This window comes from Nannospalax galili, unplaced genomic scaffold (genome assembly GCF_000622305.1).
Source record: "Nannospalax galili isolate Female #2095 unplaced genomic scaffold, S.galili_v1.0 scaffold188, whole genome shotgun sequence".
NCBI classification, from domain to species: domain Eukaryota; kingdom Metazoa; phylum Chordata; class Mammalia; order Rodentia; family Spalacidae; genus Nannospalax; species Nannospalax galili.
Genome location: NW_008360325.1, coordinates 7828614 through 7844855, shown reverse-complemented (window position 1 = coordinate 7844855; position 16242 = coordinate 7828614). Strand labels below are relative to the sequence as shown.

At 45.3% G+C, this 16242-nt stretch overlaps 2 protein-coding genes across 3 annotated transcripts in view; one reads left to right on the top strand and one right to left on the bottom strand.

Moving 5' to 3' along the window:
- The window catches only part of Atg2b (autophagy related 2B), a 101318-nt gene extending 90086 nt beyond the window's left edge, over positions 1–11232 (bottom strand). The window contains exon 1 of the mRNA XM_008825656.3: positions 10719–11232. Within this exon, the coding sequence (XP_008823878.1) occupies positions 10719–10880 (162 nt within the window). The 5' untranslated portion in view covers positions 10881–11232. The remainder of the gene's footprint in view (positions 1–10718) is intronic.
- Positions 11233–11396: 164 nt separating this feature from the next.
- Positions 11397–16242, top strand: part of Gskip (GSK3B interacting protein) — a 30408-nt gene continuing 25562 nt past the window's right edge. Inside the window, exon 1 of one of the 2 annotated variants that reach the window (XM_008825655.2) lies at positions 11397–11478. In XM_008825655.2, the coding sequence (XP_008823877.1) occupies positions 11465–11478 (14 nt within the window). In that variant the 5' untranslated portion in view covers positions 11397–11464. Of the gene's footprint in view, positions 11479–11612; positions 11883–16242 lie in introns of those variants that run through there. The other variant, XM_029559912.1, reaches the window with a different exon arrangement.

Here is a 16242-nt window from a genome sequence, read left to right as displayed (position 1 = left end):
AGACAGTAGCAGGGATATCAGAGTATAAGGGCTCTAGTGGGGGGGAGGGAGGCTATGGGAGGGTGCTACCTGGGAAGTGGGTGTATAGTCGAATAAGTTTGGGATGTTCTGTGTGATACACACACACACACACACACACCAAAAAAAAAAAATCAACAAATTTAAAATTTTTTTATTATATTTGAGGAGGAAGTATAGATATTTACATCATGTTAATTAGTAGAGGTGACAAACATTATCAATGAAATCTACCCGATGACTTTATAGACATAACAGGCGCCAAGGATCCAAGTGCAACCGATCATAACTAATAATAATCAGATACAGATTAGAGATGCATGTGCCAACATGTCAGCATTAACAGGAAAAATGACGAGTCTTTCTGTAAGGAACAATATATTCTAAAATGCAATGGAGATCTTTTTTAAAGGTTAAAAACTCATTCGATTTTATGTCTTACAGGGCTTATACTGAGTTCAATATTGTATAACTGTATTAATTCAACTGTGAACCTAGAAACTTGCACCCACTTGTGAAAGAGATGTACTCTTGCTCTGGAGTGTGTTACTGAATATGTTAAAGCTGTAATGAAATGCTTCTTCTAATCATGTAATTCAAAATTTTTTTAAATGATAAAAAAAATTAAACATAAAGTCTCCATTCCTTTAGCACTAGTGTTTATCAAAGAGCAGCTGGATCAGTACACGAGGTTTGTTCAGAATGCTTTTTTAAAATGCACATTCTGTCGGGTGTGGTGGCACATACTTTTAATCACAGCACTTGGGAAGCAGAGGCAGGATGTCTGTGAGATCGAGGCCAGCCTGGTCTACATAGTGAGTCCCAGGCCAGCTGGGGCTACAGGGAGACGCTGTCTCAAAAACAAACAAACCAAAAATGCAGATTCTTCAATTTCTAGAGTCAGAATCCGTAGAGACAGGGCCACAAGTTTCTATGTAGTGAGCGCTGGGTCAGCCAACTGCTGCTGTCTGGAAGCTGAGGTTCTTCTAAGCCTTCTGAGGCAGTGTGTAGTGCAAAGAATGAGTCAGAATTAGGTCTGCTGCAGCCAGTACAGTGTACAGAAAGAGCTTAGTAAATACCATTAGCCTCAAAAACAAACTAAAACCTTCTGTCTTAGCTGGGGATGTAGTTGAGGGATAGAACACTTGCCTTGCATGGTCAAGATTCAAAACCAAAACAAGCACAACCCTCAGTTCATGCCCCCTTTCTCATCAATCTTATCTTTTTTCAGTCAAGGTTTCTATTTACTTAAACTAGAAACTACAATCTGCCTCCTAACCTTCAACTCCTGAGACTGTTGAGAATCACCAACCTGACAAATGCAATGACAATATTCAATCCTCTCCCTCCCTCCCTCCCTCCCACCGTGTGTGTGTGTGGGGGGGGGTACATGTATGTATTGGAAGTGTGTGTGCATTTTGATGGGCCAGAGGTCAATGCTGGGTGTCTTCTTCAGTCAGACTCCACCTTCCCTTCTGAGACGGGTCTCACTCAAAAGACAGGAGCTCACAGACTTGACTAAACTGGTTGGCCAGTGAGCTCCATGGATACCACCTGCTTCCACTGCTACAGGGAATGCCAGGGTATCTGGCTTTTTAAGTAGTGATGCAAGGCAAGCACCTTACCAAATGAACCATCTGCCCAGCCCCCAATCCTCATCTCTCTCTTTTTTTTTTAGTCTTTTTGAGACAGGATCTCCCTGTAGCTCAGCTGGCCTGGATTCCTTATGGAGACCAGGCTGGCCCTGAACTCACAGAGATCAGCCTGCCTCTGACTCCCAAGTGGTGGGATTAAAGGCATTCACCACCACGCCCGGCTACCAGTCCTCATCTTTTTAAAATTGTCATCTCTGCCTCACCCATAGATGACCCTCCTTTTTCTTTTAAGTTTTTTTTTTTTAGTATTTTATTATTTTTATTTTATGTGTATGAGTGTATTGCCTGCATGTATGTGAGTGCACCCATGTCATGCACTGCCGCAGAGGTCAGAAGAGGGCTTCAGATTCCCCTGGAACTGGAGTTAAGGACGGTTTGTAGCCGTCATGTGGGTGCTGGGAATCAAACCCAGGTTCTCTGCAAGAGCCATCAGTGCTCTTAACCGCTGAGCCGCCTCTCCAGCCCTGACCCTCCTTTTTCAAATTCTAACTTTCCTTGATTATTCACCTCAATTTGATCCTCTGCTTTTGTCTCTCAAGCTACTCTCCACATGGCACGTGTTTTGTGCAGTTCATTCTTCCTTCGTCACTGCTCAAGGTGACAGCTCCCAGGTACTCACCCACACTGCCCTGCAATCCCACTACCGCTGCTGTCTAACTGGATGCTGCACAGCCCCTCAGACTCAATCTGATGAAACAGTCTCAGTGAGTCTCAGTCTTCCCTCCCTTCCTCCTCCCCTTCTCACCTTCTGTGAAGCTGGTGCAAAAGGAACAGGAAGAAGGATGAGCTGGCTGGGCATGTGGAGGTGCCTGCTACCAAGACTGACAAGTTGATTTCAATCACTAGGAACCACATAGTAGACAGACAGAACTGACTTCCACAAATTGTCCTGACCTCCACACACGTTGTGGCACACGCATGCTGACACACATATTCAATAAATGAATGTACAAAAAAAAGTTTTTAAGGCAACAAGGTTTGGGACCATGAATTTTAAACTATTATAACAAGGCCCAGGCACATCTTTATTAATCAAAAGAGAAACCATTACAATCTACAATTTTTGTTGTTTTGTTTTTCTCTTGAGTCAGGGTCTCCCTGTAACCCCTGCTGGCCTGGAACTCGCTATGTAGACCAGGTGGGTCTCAATCTCAAGAGATCTGCCTGCCTCTGCCTTGGAGTGCTGGGATTAAAGACATGAGCCACCATACCCAGCTACAATCAACACATTTTTTTTTTTGCCAGTATTTATTCTTGTAGCATAAAAATCCATGCTTTGGAGGCTGGAGAGATGGCTCAGTGGTTAAGAGCACTGTCTGTTCTTGCAGAGAACCTGGGTTCGATTCCTAGCACCTATATGACCACTAACAACTATCTGTAAGTCCAGCTCCAGGGGATCTGATGCCTTCTTCTGGCATCAGTCAGCATTGCACACGAGTACACTTACATACATGCAGACAAAACACTCATACACATAAAATAGTAGTAGTAATAATAATGAATCCATGCTTTGATGGGATGGCAAGGTAGCTCACCTGCTTAAGGCATTTGCCATCACTCCTGAGCATCTGAATTCAATTCAATTCCCATCCTGTGGTAGAAGGAAAGAACCAACTGGTCCTCTGACTTCTGTACATGTACCACAGCACACATGCTCACACACACACAAAATCAGTAAACTCTTTTAGCCCATGCTTTGGGGTTGGATTTGAGGACCTCCTGGAAAGCACTGTCTGCATCCTGCTGGTTGTGGAATATTTTCCCTATAAAAAGTGTCCAGATGCTTGAAGAAATGGCAGTAGGTTGGCAAGAATCCAAGTGAATGTGGCAGGTCAGGCAAAACTTCACAGCCCAATTCATTCAACTTCTGAGCACCAGCTATGCAATGCAGGTCAGACATTGCCCTGAGGACTGGGCCCTCCTAGTTGAGGAGGTACCAGCTGCAGGTGATGCAGCTTCCGGGGCATCTGGATCTACTGAGCACACCTCTGAGGTAAGGGTTTCACCAGAACTCTGGAAGCCCTAGTGGGAAGAGTTCTGGAGCTTCCTCAGGGCCCAGCCACTGATGCGGTCACTGCCACCTGCCCGCTAATACAATCCACTTCGTGGTACACCACAGTCCAATGAGAAATGGTTCATTATTGTTATGCAGACTAAGAGAGGATGACCGTTCAACTCTCCGTCAGCTCAGGAGGCAGCCACTTACTGAGACTGTACTTTTGCCTCAAATGTCAAATAGCACTGAGGGGTCCACACTGAGTTCTTGGCCACTCCTCATGTAGTTGTCAGAACTGGTTTCAGTGATTGTTCTCACTTAGTCACGCCACCTTGAAATGGCTACACAGTTCATCTTCAAGGCCCTTGGCTCCTTTGAACCACCTTCCTCTGCCTCCCGAGTGCTGGGATTAAAGGTGTGCACCACCACACCCGGCAAAAAGAAAATTTTGTAATGCCTGGCACCATGAAAGAGGCCCACCATACAAGACAGAGGAGGCAAACTCAGGAAAGCTATTTCTGTATTCAGTATCTCCACAATACAGACTGGAAAGTTTGGTCCATGTTGCTACCTTTGGACAGTTTCATCCCACTTCACGTTTCCTCTTGGAATCTTTTCCAATGAGCATGTGTTAGTTTTAGAATTTAAATGAACAATTAAAATAATAGAAACATATTTTAGAGAATACAAAAGCAATGACTTAGCTTTTGCACCATGGGGATCTATGGATGTTAGTCAACCATCTAAGATACTGGAGTTGATGGGATTCTCCTTAGTGTGCCCCAAATTTTGTGGTTACATTAAACTCCTAAATACAGTATTCAGAAAGCTGTATTACAGCACTGAAAGGTAATATTAAAAGTATGTCGGTGCTGGAGAGATGGCTCAGTGGTTGAGTTTCCTGCTCTTCCAGAAGACCTGAGTTCATTCAGTTCCCAGTACCCACACTGAGAGGTTCACAACCACCTGTAACTCCACTCCAGGTGCTTTGGCCTTCCTCTGGCCTTCTCTGATGCACATACAGAGAAATACACAAATACAAAGACATAAAGAAAAAGAAAAAGATGGGCTGGAGAGATGGCTCGGTGGTTAAGAATCCTTGCTGCTCTTCCAGAGGACCTGAGTTCACATCCCAGAACCTACGTCAGGTGGCTTATAGCTGCCTGTAACTCCCGTTTCAGGAAATCTGACGCACTTTACTGCCTTCCACAAGCACCTAAACACGTGTGAAACACGACAGACACACACACACACACACACACACACACACACACACACAAATAATCCTTTTTAAAAAGGAAGAAAAAGAGCCAGGTGTAGTGACACACACCTTTGGTCCCAAAACTCAGGAGGCAGAGACAGGTGGATCTCTGTGAGTTCAAAGCCAGCCTGGTCTACATAATGAGTTCCAGGCCAGCTGGGGCCATAGGGAAACCCTCAAAACAAGTAACAGGATTATTAAACCTTTTAGTGCTCTTGAAGTCTATAAATGCCAAGTTAACATTTTCTGGTTTTGTGTGTATGTATGTGGGGGGTGAGGGGCAGAGGTTGACATTAGGTCCACAGTGAATCTCGAATTCTCCAGTTCTGCTAGGCTGGATGGCCAACGAGCTTTCGGGATCCATCCACCTGCCCCCACAAGCTGCACCAGTTTTTTTTTTTTTTTTTTTTGTTTTTGGGAGGAAGGAAGGAAGGAAGGAAGGAAGAAAGAAAGAAAGAAAGAAAGAAAGAAAGAAAGAAAGAAAGAAAGAAAGGAAAAAAGAAAAGAAGCCCTGGAAAGAGTAAACAGTTCAAGAATTTACACTGGGACCGCTAAGCTACAACATAGTTTCCTTAAGAATAAGATATAGTCAGGCATGGTGGCGCACACCTTTAACCCCAGCACTCAGGAGGATCTCTGTGAGTTCAAGGCCAGCTAGGACTAGAGAGACCCTGTCTCAAAAAGACCAAAAAAAAAAAAAAAAAAAAGAAGACATTTAGGGGGCTGGAGAGAGGACTCAGTGGTTAAGAGCACTAACTGCTCTTGCAGAGGACTGGGTTCAATTCCTAGCACCCACATGGTGGAGACGAACGGTCCTTAACTCCAGTTCCAGAGGAATCCCAACTCCCTCTTCTGACCTCCAAGGCATTGCATGACACCTGTGCACTCACATACATGCAGGCAATACACTCATACACATAAAATAAAAATAAAATATATTTAAAAAAAATAAGATATTTAAATAAATTATACTTATCCAGTCTTCTGTATCCTTGGCAAAATCCCCTGTAGGCTGTATGATAAAGTATTCTGAAATTCTCTCCTGTGAAAGTCCCCACTTTGTTATTATATAAGTAGGAGAAAATTCTCAACCTGCTTGGTCAAATTGATACCCTGTTATCTACTAAGGCAAATGTTCTTCATTCATCCACTGACATGCATCTGTGTGAGTCAGTAATTCTAAAGCTGACGTGGAGCCACTTGAACTACTCAGCAAACAAGTACCTTTCTGTAGATTCCCTTAAGAGATTTTCTACTATTTAAGGCCATTTTGTTTTCAATTAACAGTGAGTTTCATACAATAGACAGAAAAAGAGAACGTCACACTCTAGTCTGTACTGCAGCATTTGGCAAATATTTGGCAATTCGTGTTTCTTGAAGTCAATTTTTATTACACACACATATACTTATAAAAGTGCCACAGTAATAAAAGTATATTAAAGTGAAATTAAAAGGCTTCATGGTAATAAATTGTTGATGTGTACCCTTCTGAACATACTAAGAGTCTCCATTTAGTTCACTACTATATTAGCCAGTCCTTGGCTGTCACATGCTAAACACTTAATAAATATATTAAATCTCTTAAAACAACAACAACAAAAGCACACTTCCCTTTGAAAAAGCAAAATAGAACCCGGTGTGGTGGCACACACCTTTGATCCCAGCACTTGGGAGGCAGAGGCAGATGGATCTCTGTGAGTTCAAAGCCATCCTGGTCTACACAGTGCATTTCAAGCCAGCTAGGGCTACAGGGAGACCCTGTTTCAAAAAAATAAATAAATGAGTAGACCTCTATAACAGTACACGTTTCATAAAGTGACAGTAACTCCGTAGTGTGCTGGTTTTCTCATTCCATGTATTTATGAGTGGAGTTCAAAGATAAGCAGCTTCTTTTTATGGAGAGTGGTCCTTCTAAATCCAACCATTTCTGTGATGCCAAATGGCTGGTAGTACATGCTACCTGGCAGACACTAAAAAAACTGTCTTTCTATGTAAGGGTGACAGTTTAATGAGTAAGAAAATAACTGCTTCTAAAAGGATATTTGTACTATTTTTAAAAATTATATTTGGGAAAAAAAAAAACAACTACATTTGGAAATGTTTCTATTGTTCCATGATTTTGTGGTTGAAAACAGTTTCTATCAAAAACATAACCAGGGGGCTGGAGAGATGGCTCAGAGGTTAAGAACACTGGTGTTCTTGCAGAAGACCTGGGTTTGAATCCCAGCACCCACATGGCAGCTAACAACTGTCCGTAACTCCAGTCCCAAGGGATCCCAGCACCCTCTTCTGACCTCCAAGGGCATTGCATGACGCTGGTGCACTTACCCTACATGCAGGTAATACATGCATACAGATAAAATAAAAAAAATAAAAACATAACCAGATAGCAAAATTCAAGGTGCAGAGGGAGGAAAATAACAAGTTTGAGGTCAGGCTATACTACTTGGCAAGATCCTGTCTCAAAAGTCTGGCCCAGCATGGTATGGTGACACATGCCCTTAATTCCAGCACTTGGGAGGTAGAGGCTGACAGACGTCTGTGAGATCAAGGATCGAGGCCAGTCAGGTCTCCACAGCAAGGCCAGCTGGGGATACAAGGAGACCCAAATAAAAAAGGTACTGAAGGGGGCATGGTGGCACACACCTTTAATCCCAGAACTTGGGAGGCAGAGGCAGGTGGATCACTGTGAGTTCAAGGCCAGCCTAGTCTACATAGTGAGTTCCAGGACAGCTGGGGCTACAGGGAGACCCTGTCTCAAAAAGTCAAAAAAAAAAAAAAAAAAAAAAAAAAAAAAAAAAGCTACTGAACAGAGTTTGAAAAAAAAAATGTTTCAACCTAGTTTTTACGTACAGCACATTTAAAAATACACCACTTTCCAATTAATTAGTAAGAACAGCTGGTTTAATCAGGGAAAAAGCAAATGTTAACTGCCAGCTTCAACAAATTCCTTTGTATAATTGATAAAAGAATTGAAAGATGGGGGTGGTGGTACACGCTTTTAGTCCCAGCATTCAGGAGGCAGGGGCAGACTGATCTCTGAGATCAAGGCCAGTCTGGTCTATACAAGTTCCTGGAGCTACAGGGAGACCCTGTGATGATGAGGAGGAAGGAGGAAGGAGGGAGGAGGGAGGAGGGGGAGGGGAGAGGGGAGGAGGAGGGGGAGAGGAGGAGGAGGAGGAGGAGGAGGAAGAGGAAGGAGAAGGAGGAGAATAATTATTGAAATGTTGGATTGGAGAGAGCTCAGCAGCTAACAGCACTTGCTGTTCTTGCAGAGGACCAGAGTTCAATTCCCAGTACCCACAACAGGTAGTTCACAATGACCTATAACTCCAGCTAGAGGGGAGCTGACACTTTCTTTTGGCTTCTGTGCAGACACATACAAAATAAGAATGATCTTTTATTAAAAAAAGTCTCAGGGACTGGAGAGATGGCTCAGCAGTTAAGAGCACTGACTGCTCTTGCAAAGGACCCAGGCTTGATTCCCAGCACCCACATGGCAGCTAACAAAGGTCCGTAACTCCAGTTCTAGGGGATCCGACGCCCTCTTCCGACTTCCAAGGGCACTGCACAAGTATACTTACACACATGCAGGCAATACACTCACATACATAAAGTAAAATAAATTTTTTAAAGTGTTTAAAAATAATAAACATATTTGAAATGTTAGTCCTACAGCCAGTGATGCAGTCTTCCATTAGGATACACAAACCTTAGTAGGTAGCTGTTTCTCAATTCTGGAAGTCATTAAAATCAAGTGAGCAAAGTCAATGACTTTGGAACCAGAACTTTGAATAGCTACGCCTTCAATCACATTGTGATGTATCCTAATCATCAACAGAGCACACTAACCTCAATCAGTAACAGTAAATACTGATTTCCCTGGGAGCTTTGGCATCATTTTTGACTGGCAGAGCTCTTACTCTCAAGGAGATCAAAGCAGTCCACAAATTAAGTCTGCTGATCATTTATTTTGCCAGGATCTTGAAATCAAGCTATAAAACTCAGATAATACCTCCTCTGGTTCCCCATGAGGATGAACTAGAACCACACGAACGAACAGCCTGGAGTCATGCCTAGCACAAGCAGATGTCAGTAAGCATTGCCTGCCTTCTTCGAGGTCTTACACTGTGTGGCGGAAGAAGACAGCATAGATGCGGGAATTCTATTTGAATTCTCGTAACACTTGCTAGCTGTGAGACTTGGGACAAAATATTAAACTCCATTTGTAAAACAGAAATAATAATGCCAACTTGTTAGGTTTAATGTCCACCATTTAAGAGTACTGCACTGTGCACCAATTAACTCTCCTGACATTCAATAAGCATCCAACCCTCCTTTCAAGACAGCCTGGTCAGTTTGTAGCAACGAAAGGCCAAGGAAATCTGCCCTGCTGAGGATATCAGATCTTTGACCTTTCAGCCCTTCCCTACCTTCAAGTCTCTAAATAAGTTGGTTTGATCAGAGAAAAGAAAAAGATAGCCCTTTCATATAACTGCACCAAAAGCACAGCCTCAAGGTTGCTGAATTTTAAATGTGCACCAGAATCTCCATCTTCTAGACAGGCATGATGGGACACACCTGTCACAGCACTGGGGTGACTGAAGCATGAGCACTGCCCTAGTTGTAAGCCATCCTGGGCTACACAGCAAGTACCAGGGCAGCTAGAGCTTCATTTAAAAAAAAAAAAATTAAAAGAATTCCCACCTTCTGGCAAGAATGACATCTATACAATAGCCTGACAGAGTACTTGACCTGTATATTGAACCCAGGCGAATCTCTTGGCTGATTGTGACAGCCTGCACCCACCTTGTAGGACCGTATCTTTTTGTTATTCAAACTAGAGATCTTGTATTCGCTCTCTAGTTTAAGTTGCCTACTTTCAATACAATTATGTTTTTATTCATAACCCTCAGCAGAAATTAACGTAAAGGAGTTTCCATAATTTAAGCTTTTCGATGGCAAAGGGGGAAATCACTCCATTCTTGTCAAAGCCAAGACAGAACAAAGTAAAATACGAGACACTCAACTCACAGATGCATATACAACTGTATTCGGTGAGTTGAAATACATATGAAGCTCCAGTAAGACAGTGAGTCAACCCACAGCCTCTGGATGAAAAGGAGAGAGCAGGCTCTTAAAAACGGCTAGAAACTGCAGCTTCGGCGCTTTGGCAACACTTGCTTTTACGATCTGTCGATCTATCACGTGAAGCAAAAAGGCAAATCTAAATGGCACTACTTGGGTCACACAACCATCTACAGGCTGGAACACAAACCGGCCTGCAAACATGTAATCAGGCAAAGCAGGCAAACCTGAAGAGGCCTCCCCTAGCTTTCGGGACGCCGAACGCCATATCCGCGTCCCAGCTGCCAAACCGAAAGCAGTAACTGGGGCTTTTGACAGCTCCTCTTTACCTTTAATCTTTGCTAAAGTTATCAAATAAATATAGGATTTGTTTGCGTAGACCCCGCTGACCTTCGCATCCGAAGGGGCCACACGGCTCACCCCCTTCCCTGAACCCTTTTCGGCATGCTTCACAGACCCCTAAGCACTAACTGGGCTGTTCCCATAGGGTGCCTCCACGACAGCCCCCAAGTCGGAACACGTAATGTGTTCCAAGGGCGCAAACTTACTACAAACCACACTTTCACACGGGTCCTGGAGCCCGCCCACACTAGGTCCAAACAGTTGCCACGGAGGGACCGAGCGTCACCGGTCTTGACGCTCGCTCAGACTCGGTCCTAAGGAGAGCGAGTCCCTAGTCCCGCTGGTCCGCAGCGCTTACCCATTTGTCCAAGGGGACCTGGGCGAGGGAGCCGGTGCCCTGGTACAGGTCCAGGCTGAGCTGCTCCAGGCTCAGCTTCTCCTGCAGGAAGTGGCCCAGGTACCGCTGCAGGAGGTACCGACAGGCCCTCTTCTTGATAGACTCTGAAAATGGCCAAGGCATGGTGAGGGCTGGCGGCAGGGCGGGCTGGGGCTGCGCGCGAGGACCGCTCTGGCCTCGGCTCCGGGGGCGCCTCGGGGCCCTGCCGGCGTCCCCAGGCCGCGGTGGGGTCTAACCCGTTGCGGGGGTCTACACCCGCGGCGGCCGCTGCATGCCGCTTCGACGCAGCCGTCCCTCAGGGCAACCCCATGGCGCGCGGCGCGGCGCTCGCACTAGGCCCGGCGGGGACTAGACGTGGAGGGGACCCCGGCGCCCCAGGCCGCGGGTTCCGGAGCGCTCGGTCAGCTCCGAGAGAAGATGCGAGAGAGCCCGAGGCCGACTGCCGGGTCGAGCCAGACTCCGACACTGAGCAACTAATTTGTTGTCATCTACCAAGCGCGTTCCCGACCCGAAGCGCTCCCGGCGCGTTCTCGAGACTCGCAACCCGCACAAGCGGAAGTGACGCCATATTGGGAGCTGGGGAGGCGGGGGAAAGGGTCCGGGCAGGAGCATTTCCGGTGGCGAGTAGGCGGGGCGGGGGCGGGGCCGGGGGCGGGGTGGTGCCGCGGGCTGGCTCCTGACGCCTCCCGAGGAGGAAGAGGAGGGAGATGGGCGCGCGCAGGTGAGCGGGAAGGCGGGCACCGGCCGGGGGGACGCGGCGGCGGGGTGCGGCGGCGGGGTGGGGAGGATCGGCGGTCACACCCGGCTGCGGGTCTGGCTGACGGGTATACGGGGGCGGCGGCTGCGGGGGCAGGTCCGGCTTGGGCTGCCCCGGCCCTCAGACTCCGGCCTGCCTGGAAGTGATGCTCCAAACGCCGCCAGCTCTGGGGCGGACTGGAAACTCTCCGGCAACTCTACCCGGATATTGACTGGTGTCCGTAGTCAGCACGTTGGTTCCCCTCCTCAAGCTGGCATTGTTTGCAGAGCATGCGGTTGGTCTGATGGTTTGCGGTTTGCAGAGCGCTGAATTCATCCTGAGTGTGCCATGCCGGCGACCAGGAAACTCAGGGTTCATGGCTTTTGTGGGTAAAACTGTTTTCTCAGATAAATGCGGATGCCTCCTGACCCCACATATCTGCGCAATCGTGGTTTTGCTATTTAAAAGGCAATCTTGCAGAGGCGCAGCTGGCTTCCAAATTAGGCAGCCCCTAAAGGCCCAAGTTCGGGTAGCTCGGAAATCAGCGGGCCTGAGTTAGAATTCTGACACTTTACACTGAGCCGCCTAGAACCTGCCGCTGTCCTGTCTGAACCTGTGTTGCCTCCTCTGCCAGGTGTGAGCAGGTTAATATCATATGCCCAAGGATTGCTAAGAAATTTAAATGCTTTGGGCAGGGAAGGAACTTTAAACATAGAGTCCTGAAACCTGCACATGGTTAATTGAGGAGAGTGAGTTAGGATGACCAGTTTAAGGAGTTAAGTATTTACTGTTTCATGAATGCTAACAGCCTAGAAATGCTGGCAGAGAGATCTGGCTTTCCCTTCTACACCTAGCTCCTTCCCAGTAGAGGACCAATGTGCGGGAAGACTGTTGATGCCCCTAAGTCGTTGTAGATTTATCCCAGGTGTTCCCAGTAACTTCCTTACACAAACTTAAAAGTCACTGCAGTCTGAAGTGTACTGGAGAGTCAGTCCAGCAGAGGATTGGGATGTGGGTCAGTTGTGGAGGGTGTGTTTAGCACAGCGAAGGCAAGCCCTGAGCTCAAATGCTAGCTCTAGGAGGGAAGGAGGGAAAAAGGGAGGGAAGGAAAAAGTTCAGGCAGAACTTTCAAGGAATATATGTTCTAAAGGAAGAGGGCCATTCATTGATTAAGGATCTATTGATTGCTGTGTGCCAGGAACCATTTTAAGTATTGGGGATACAGCAGTAAACAACTTAAGGCTCTGCCTTCATGGAGTTTATAGTTTATTGAAAGCTGAAACAGTGCCTGGTGTGCCATTGATGATCATTGCTACAGAAAAAAAAATATATTAATAATAGAAATTGACGGGAGAAATTTGTCTTAAGGTTTGAACCCAAGACCTTTCACATTCTAAGGAACTGCTCTGCCACCGAGCTACATTCTCAGAATTGGTTCTTTTATTTTTTGGTCTTTTTGAGACAGGGTCTCCTGTAGCCCCAGCTGTCCTGGAACTCACTATGTAGACCAGGCTGGCCTTGAACTCACAGGGATCCACCTGCCTCTGCCTCCTGAGTGCTGGGATCAAAGGCGTGTGCCACGTTTGCCCGGCCTTTTTTTTTTTAATTTTTAAATATTTTATTTGTTATTTTTATGTGTATGCATGTATTGCCTGCACATAAGTAAGTGCACCCATGCTGTGCAGTGCCTGCAGAGGACAGAAAAGGCTGTTGGATTCCCTGGAACTGGAGTTACGGACAGTTGTTAGCTGCCATGTGGGTGCTGGGATTCAAACCCAGGTCTTCTGAGAGAACAGCCAGTGTTCTTAACTGCTGAACCATCTTTCCAGCCCAGAATTGATTCTTTTGGTTTGGTTTGGATTGGTTTTGAGGCAGTAACTATTGTAGCTCTTGTTATATAGCCTAGACTGGCTTTGAACGTAGGGTCTTCCTGTCTCAGCCTCACAAGTACTGGGATTGCAGGCTTGCCCCACCACATCCAGCTCTGCCTTTGTTTATACAGGTTATGAGAAAAATCCTCTTATTTTAAAAGATAACACTTTAGTGGAGACTTGGAGAAAACAAGGAAGTAAGGCACGTGAGTACCTGAGAGTTATTTTCCAGATGGGAGGAACAGCACCTGCAAGACCAAGTGACAAGAGTAATGTTCAGTGAGTTCAGGAGCATGAGGAGGGAGGAAAGGAATGTACAGAAACTGATGGTAGATGAAACAAAAAGAAATACTACATAATGTTCCCCAAGTTTTTCCAGGCACATATGCTAACTACTGTGTTGAAAATGGCCTGGCTGTAGGAATTAGAAGACCAAAGGTAAGTCTGGCCAGACCAACCCCAGGACCCTGCAGTGATCCAAATGCCAGGGTTGGACCGAGCAGCTTCACTGAAAATAGTTACACAGCCAGGTTCCAGATACATTTTGAAACTAAGACTACTTGCAGGTAATAAGATAACACTTTCCCTGGTATAAACAAAGCAGGGTCAAAGGTCAGAGGTGGGCATGTGCCTAATCTAGGCCCAAGGAGTTTTGAACTGGACCTTTGACTATGACTGAGACTTGCACTTCATTCAGTGACTGTTAAATAGGTGGTTTCCTTTGCACTGTAAAGGGGCCAGGTGTGGTGGTGCAAGCCTTTAATACCAGCACTTGAGAGGCAGAGACAGGTGATCTCTGAGTTCAAGGCCAGCCTGGTCTCCATAGCCAGTTCTAAGAACTGCCATTGTTGTACCTTTAGCTCAAAGAGGAATCAAACTCAATCCCTTGTCATGGGGCTGTTCTTATGTTTTATCAAAGGCAAGTTCCTAGTTCAGAATCCTCACACCCTAGCATTTATTAAGAAAAATGAAAATAATTATACAACCAGATATTGTCAGCTTTTAGACTTGCTAAAGCAATTTCCAGTGGCAGGTTAGAAGGTATATTCCACAGACCAAATGCATCAAAGGGAAATAATAATATCCATAGCGACCCATGTTAACAGGGGAAGTAAAAAGGAAAACCAGTGTGATGATTATGTTTAAGACTTGCATGTAAGACTGGCCCAGTGGAGCACACCTATAATCCCAGCACACGTGAGGTAGAGGCAGGCAGATCTCTGTGAATTTGAGGCTAGCCTGGTCTACATAGTGAGTTCCAGGCCAGCTGGTCTACAGGGAGACCCTGTCTCAAAAAGCCTAAAAAATAAAGTAGTAGACTGGATGTGGTGGTGCACACCTTTAATCCTAGACATTGGGAGGTAGAGGCAGGCAGATCCCTGTGAGTTTGAGGCTAGTCTGGTCTACATAGCGAGTTCCAGACCAGTCAGGGCTACATACTGAGTGAGGCCCTTCTTAAAACACAAAACAAAACAAAAATAAGGCACAAAAGACTTAGCAATCAATATCTTGATAACTAGTTCCATGAATCCTCAAAAACAGAGAAACAGTGGCACAGCCTAGAAATTACCAACAGATGGAGAAAGCTGAATCGTGAATAATTTATGTGGGTTGTTTTAAAGGATCCTTTATGAACACTTCATAGGAAGCAGTGCCGTGTGCAAGAATGGCTGGTCCAGCAGCAGACCCTCGCTCAGACTGTGGCAGGGCAGTATAGCGCTTAGAGGGAAGTGGGGAGATTTCTGTTTTGTATCTGTTGATTTGCTTTGTGTTGCTTAGACCATGCTCTCTACTTGTAGTTCCAAGAACCCTCCATTCCTTGAGGCCTATGTAGTAATAAACAGTAACTCCTGGATTTTTTAGTTTTTTTAAGTGAGAGTCTTTTCTTAGAATCTTATTTACAATCTCTGGCTTTGAAGGTTATAGTGTTACTGCTTATTTTTAGTTCTAGAGTTTTGTCAAATTAGCACCTTCCATATCTTCACCCTGAATTTGTCCTTAATCACAAAGCACAGTACAGTCTGTTGGCTTGATTTGTGATTACAAGCTGATGCCCATGTCTCAGTTATTGCTGAAGTCGGAGTTTAGACTAGCTATAAATCCAGTTATAAATGAAAAATAGAGCCGGGCATGAAGGCACACGCCTTTAATCCCAGCATTCAGGAGGCCGAAGCAGGCAGATCTCTGAGATCAAGGCCAGTCTGTTCTACCTAGCAAGTTTCAGGCTAACTGGGGCTACAGAAAAAAACCAAAAAATAAATAGATAAGTATATATTTGCTAGAGCCATTGAAAACAAATGTAAATGTTAGGTGTCATAGTGTCATAAAATGTAAAAGTTAAACAAGGTTTGTGATTTGCTCACATTCTAAATGTGCTAATTATCACTGATTATTTGTATTCATCTTTGTCTTTTTAAAAGTCTAGTAATTTTATTTTATATGTATGAGACTATTGCCTGCGTGTATGTAAGTGTACCCATGTCATACAGTGCCCACAGAGGTCAGAGAGGGCATCGGACCCCCTGGAACTGGAGTTATAGATGGTTGTTATCCACCATGTGGGTGCTGGGAATCAAACCTGGGTCCTCTGCAAGAGCAGCCAGTGCTCTTAATCACTGAGCATCTCTCCTTCCCCTTGTCTTTATTTTTAAAATAGTTGTTTAAAATACAGTTGTCCTAGTTTGTTTCTTCATTGCTGTGACAAAAAGAGCACAGAAAACTTGAACTAGAGAGTCAAGGTTCGTTGGCACATGCAATTTTTTTTTTTTTTTTGGTCTTTTTGAGACAAGGTCCCAGCTGTCCTAGAACTCACTATGTAGACCAGGGTGGCCTTCAACTCACAGAGATCCTCCTGCCTCTGCCTCCCTAGGGATTAAAG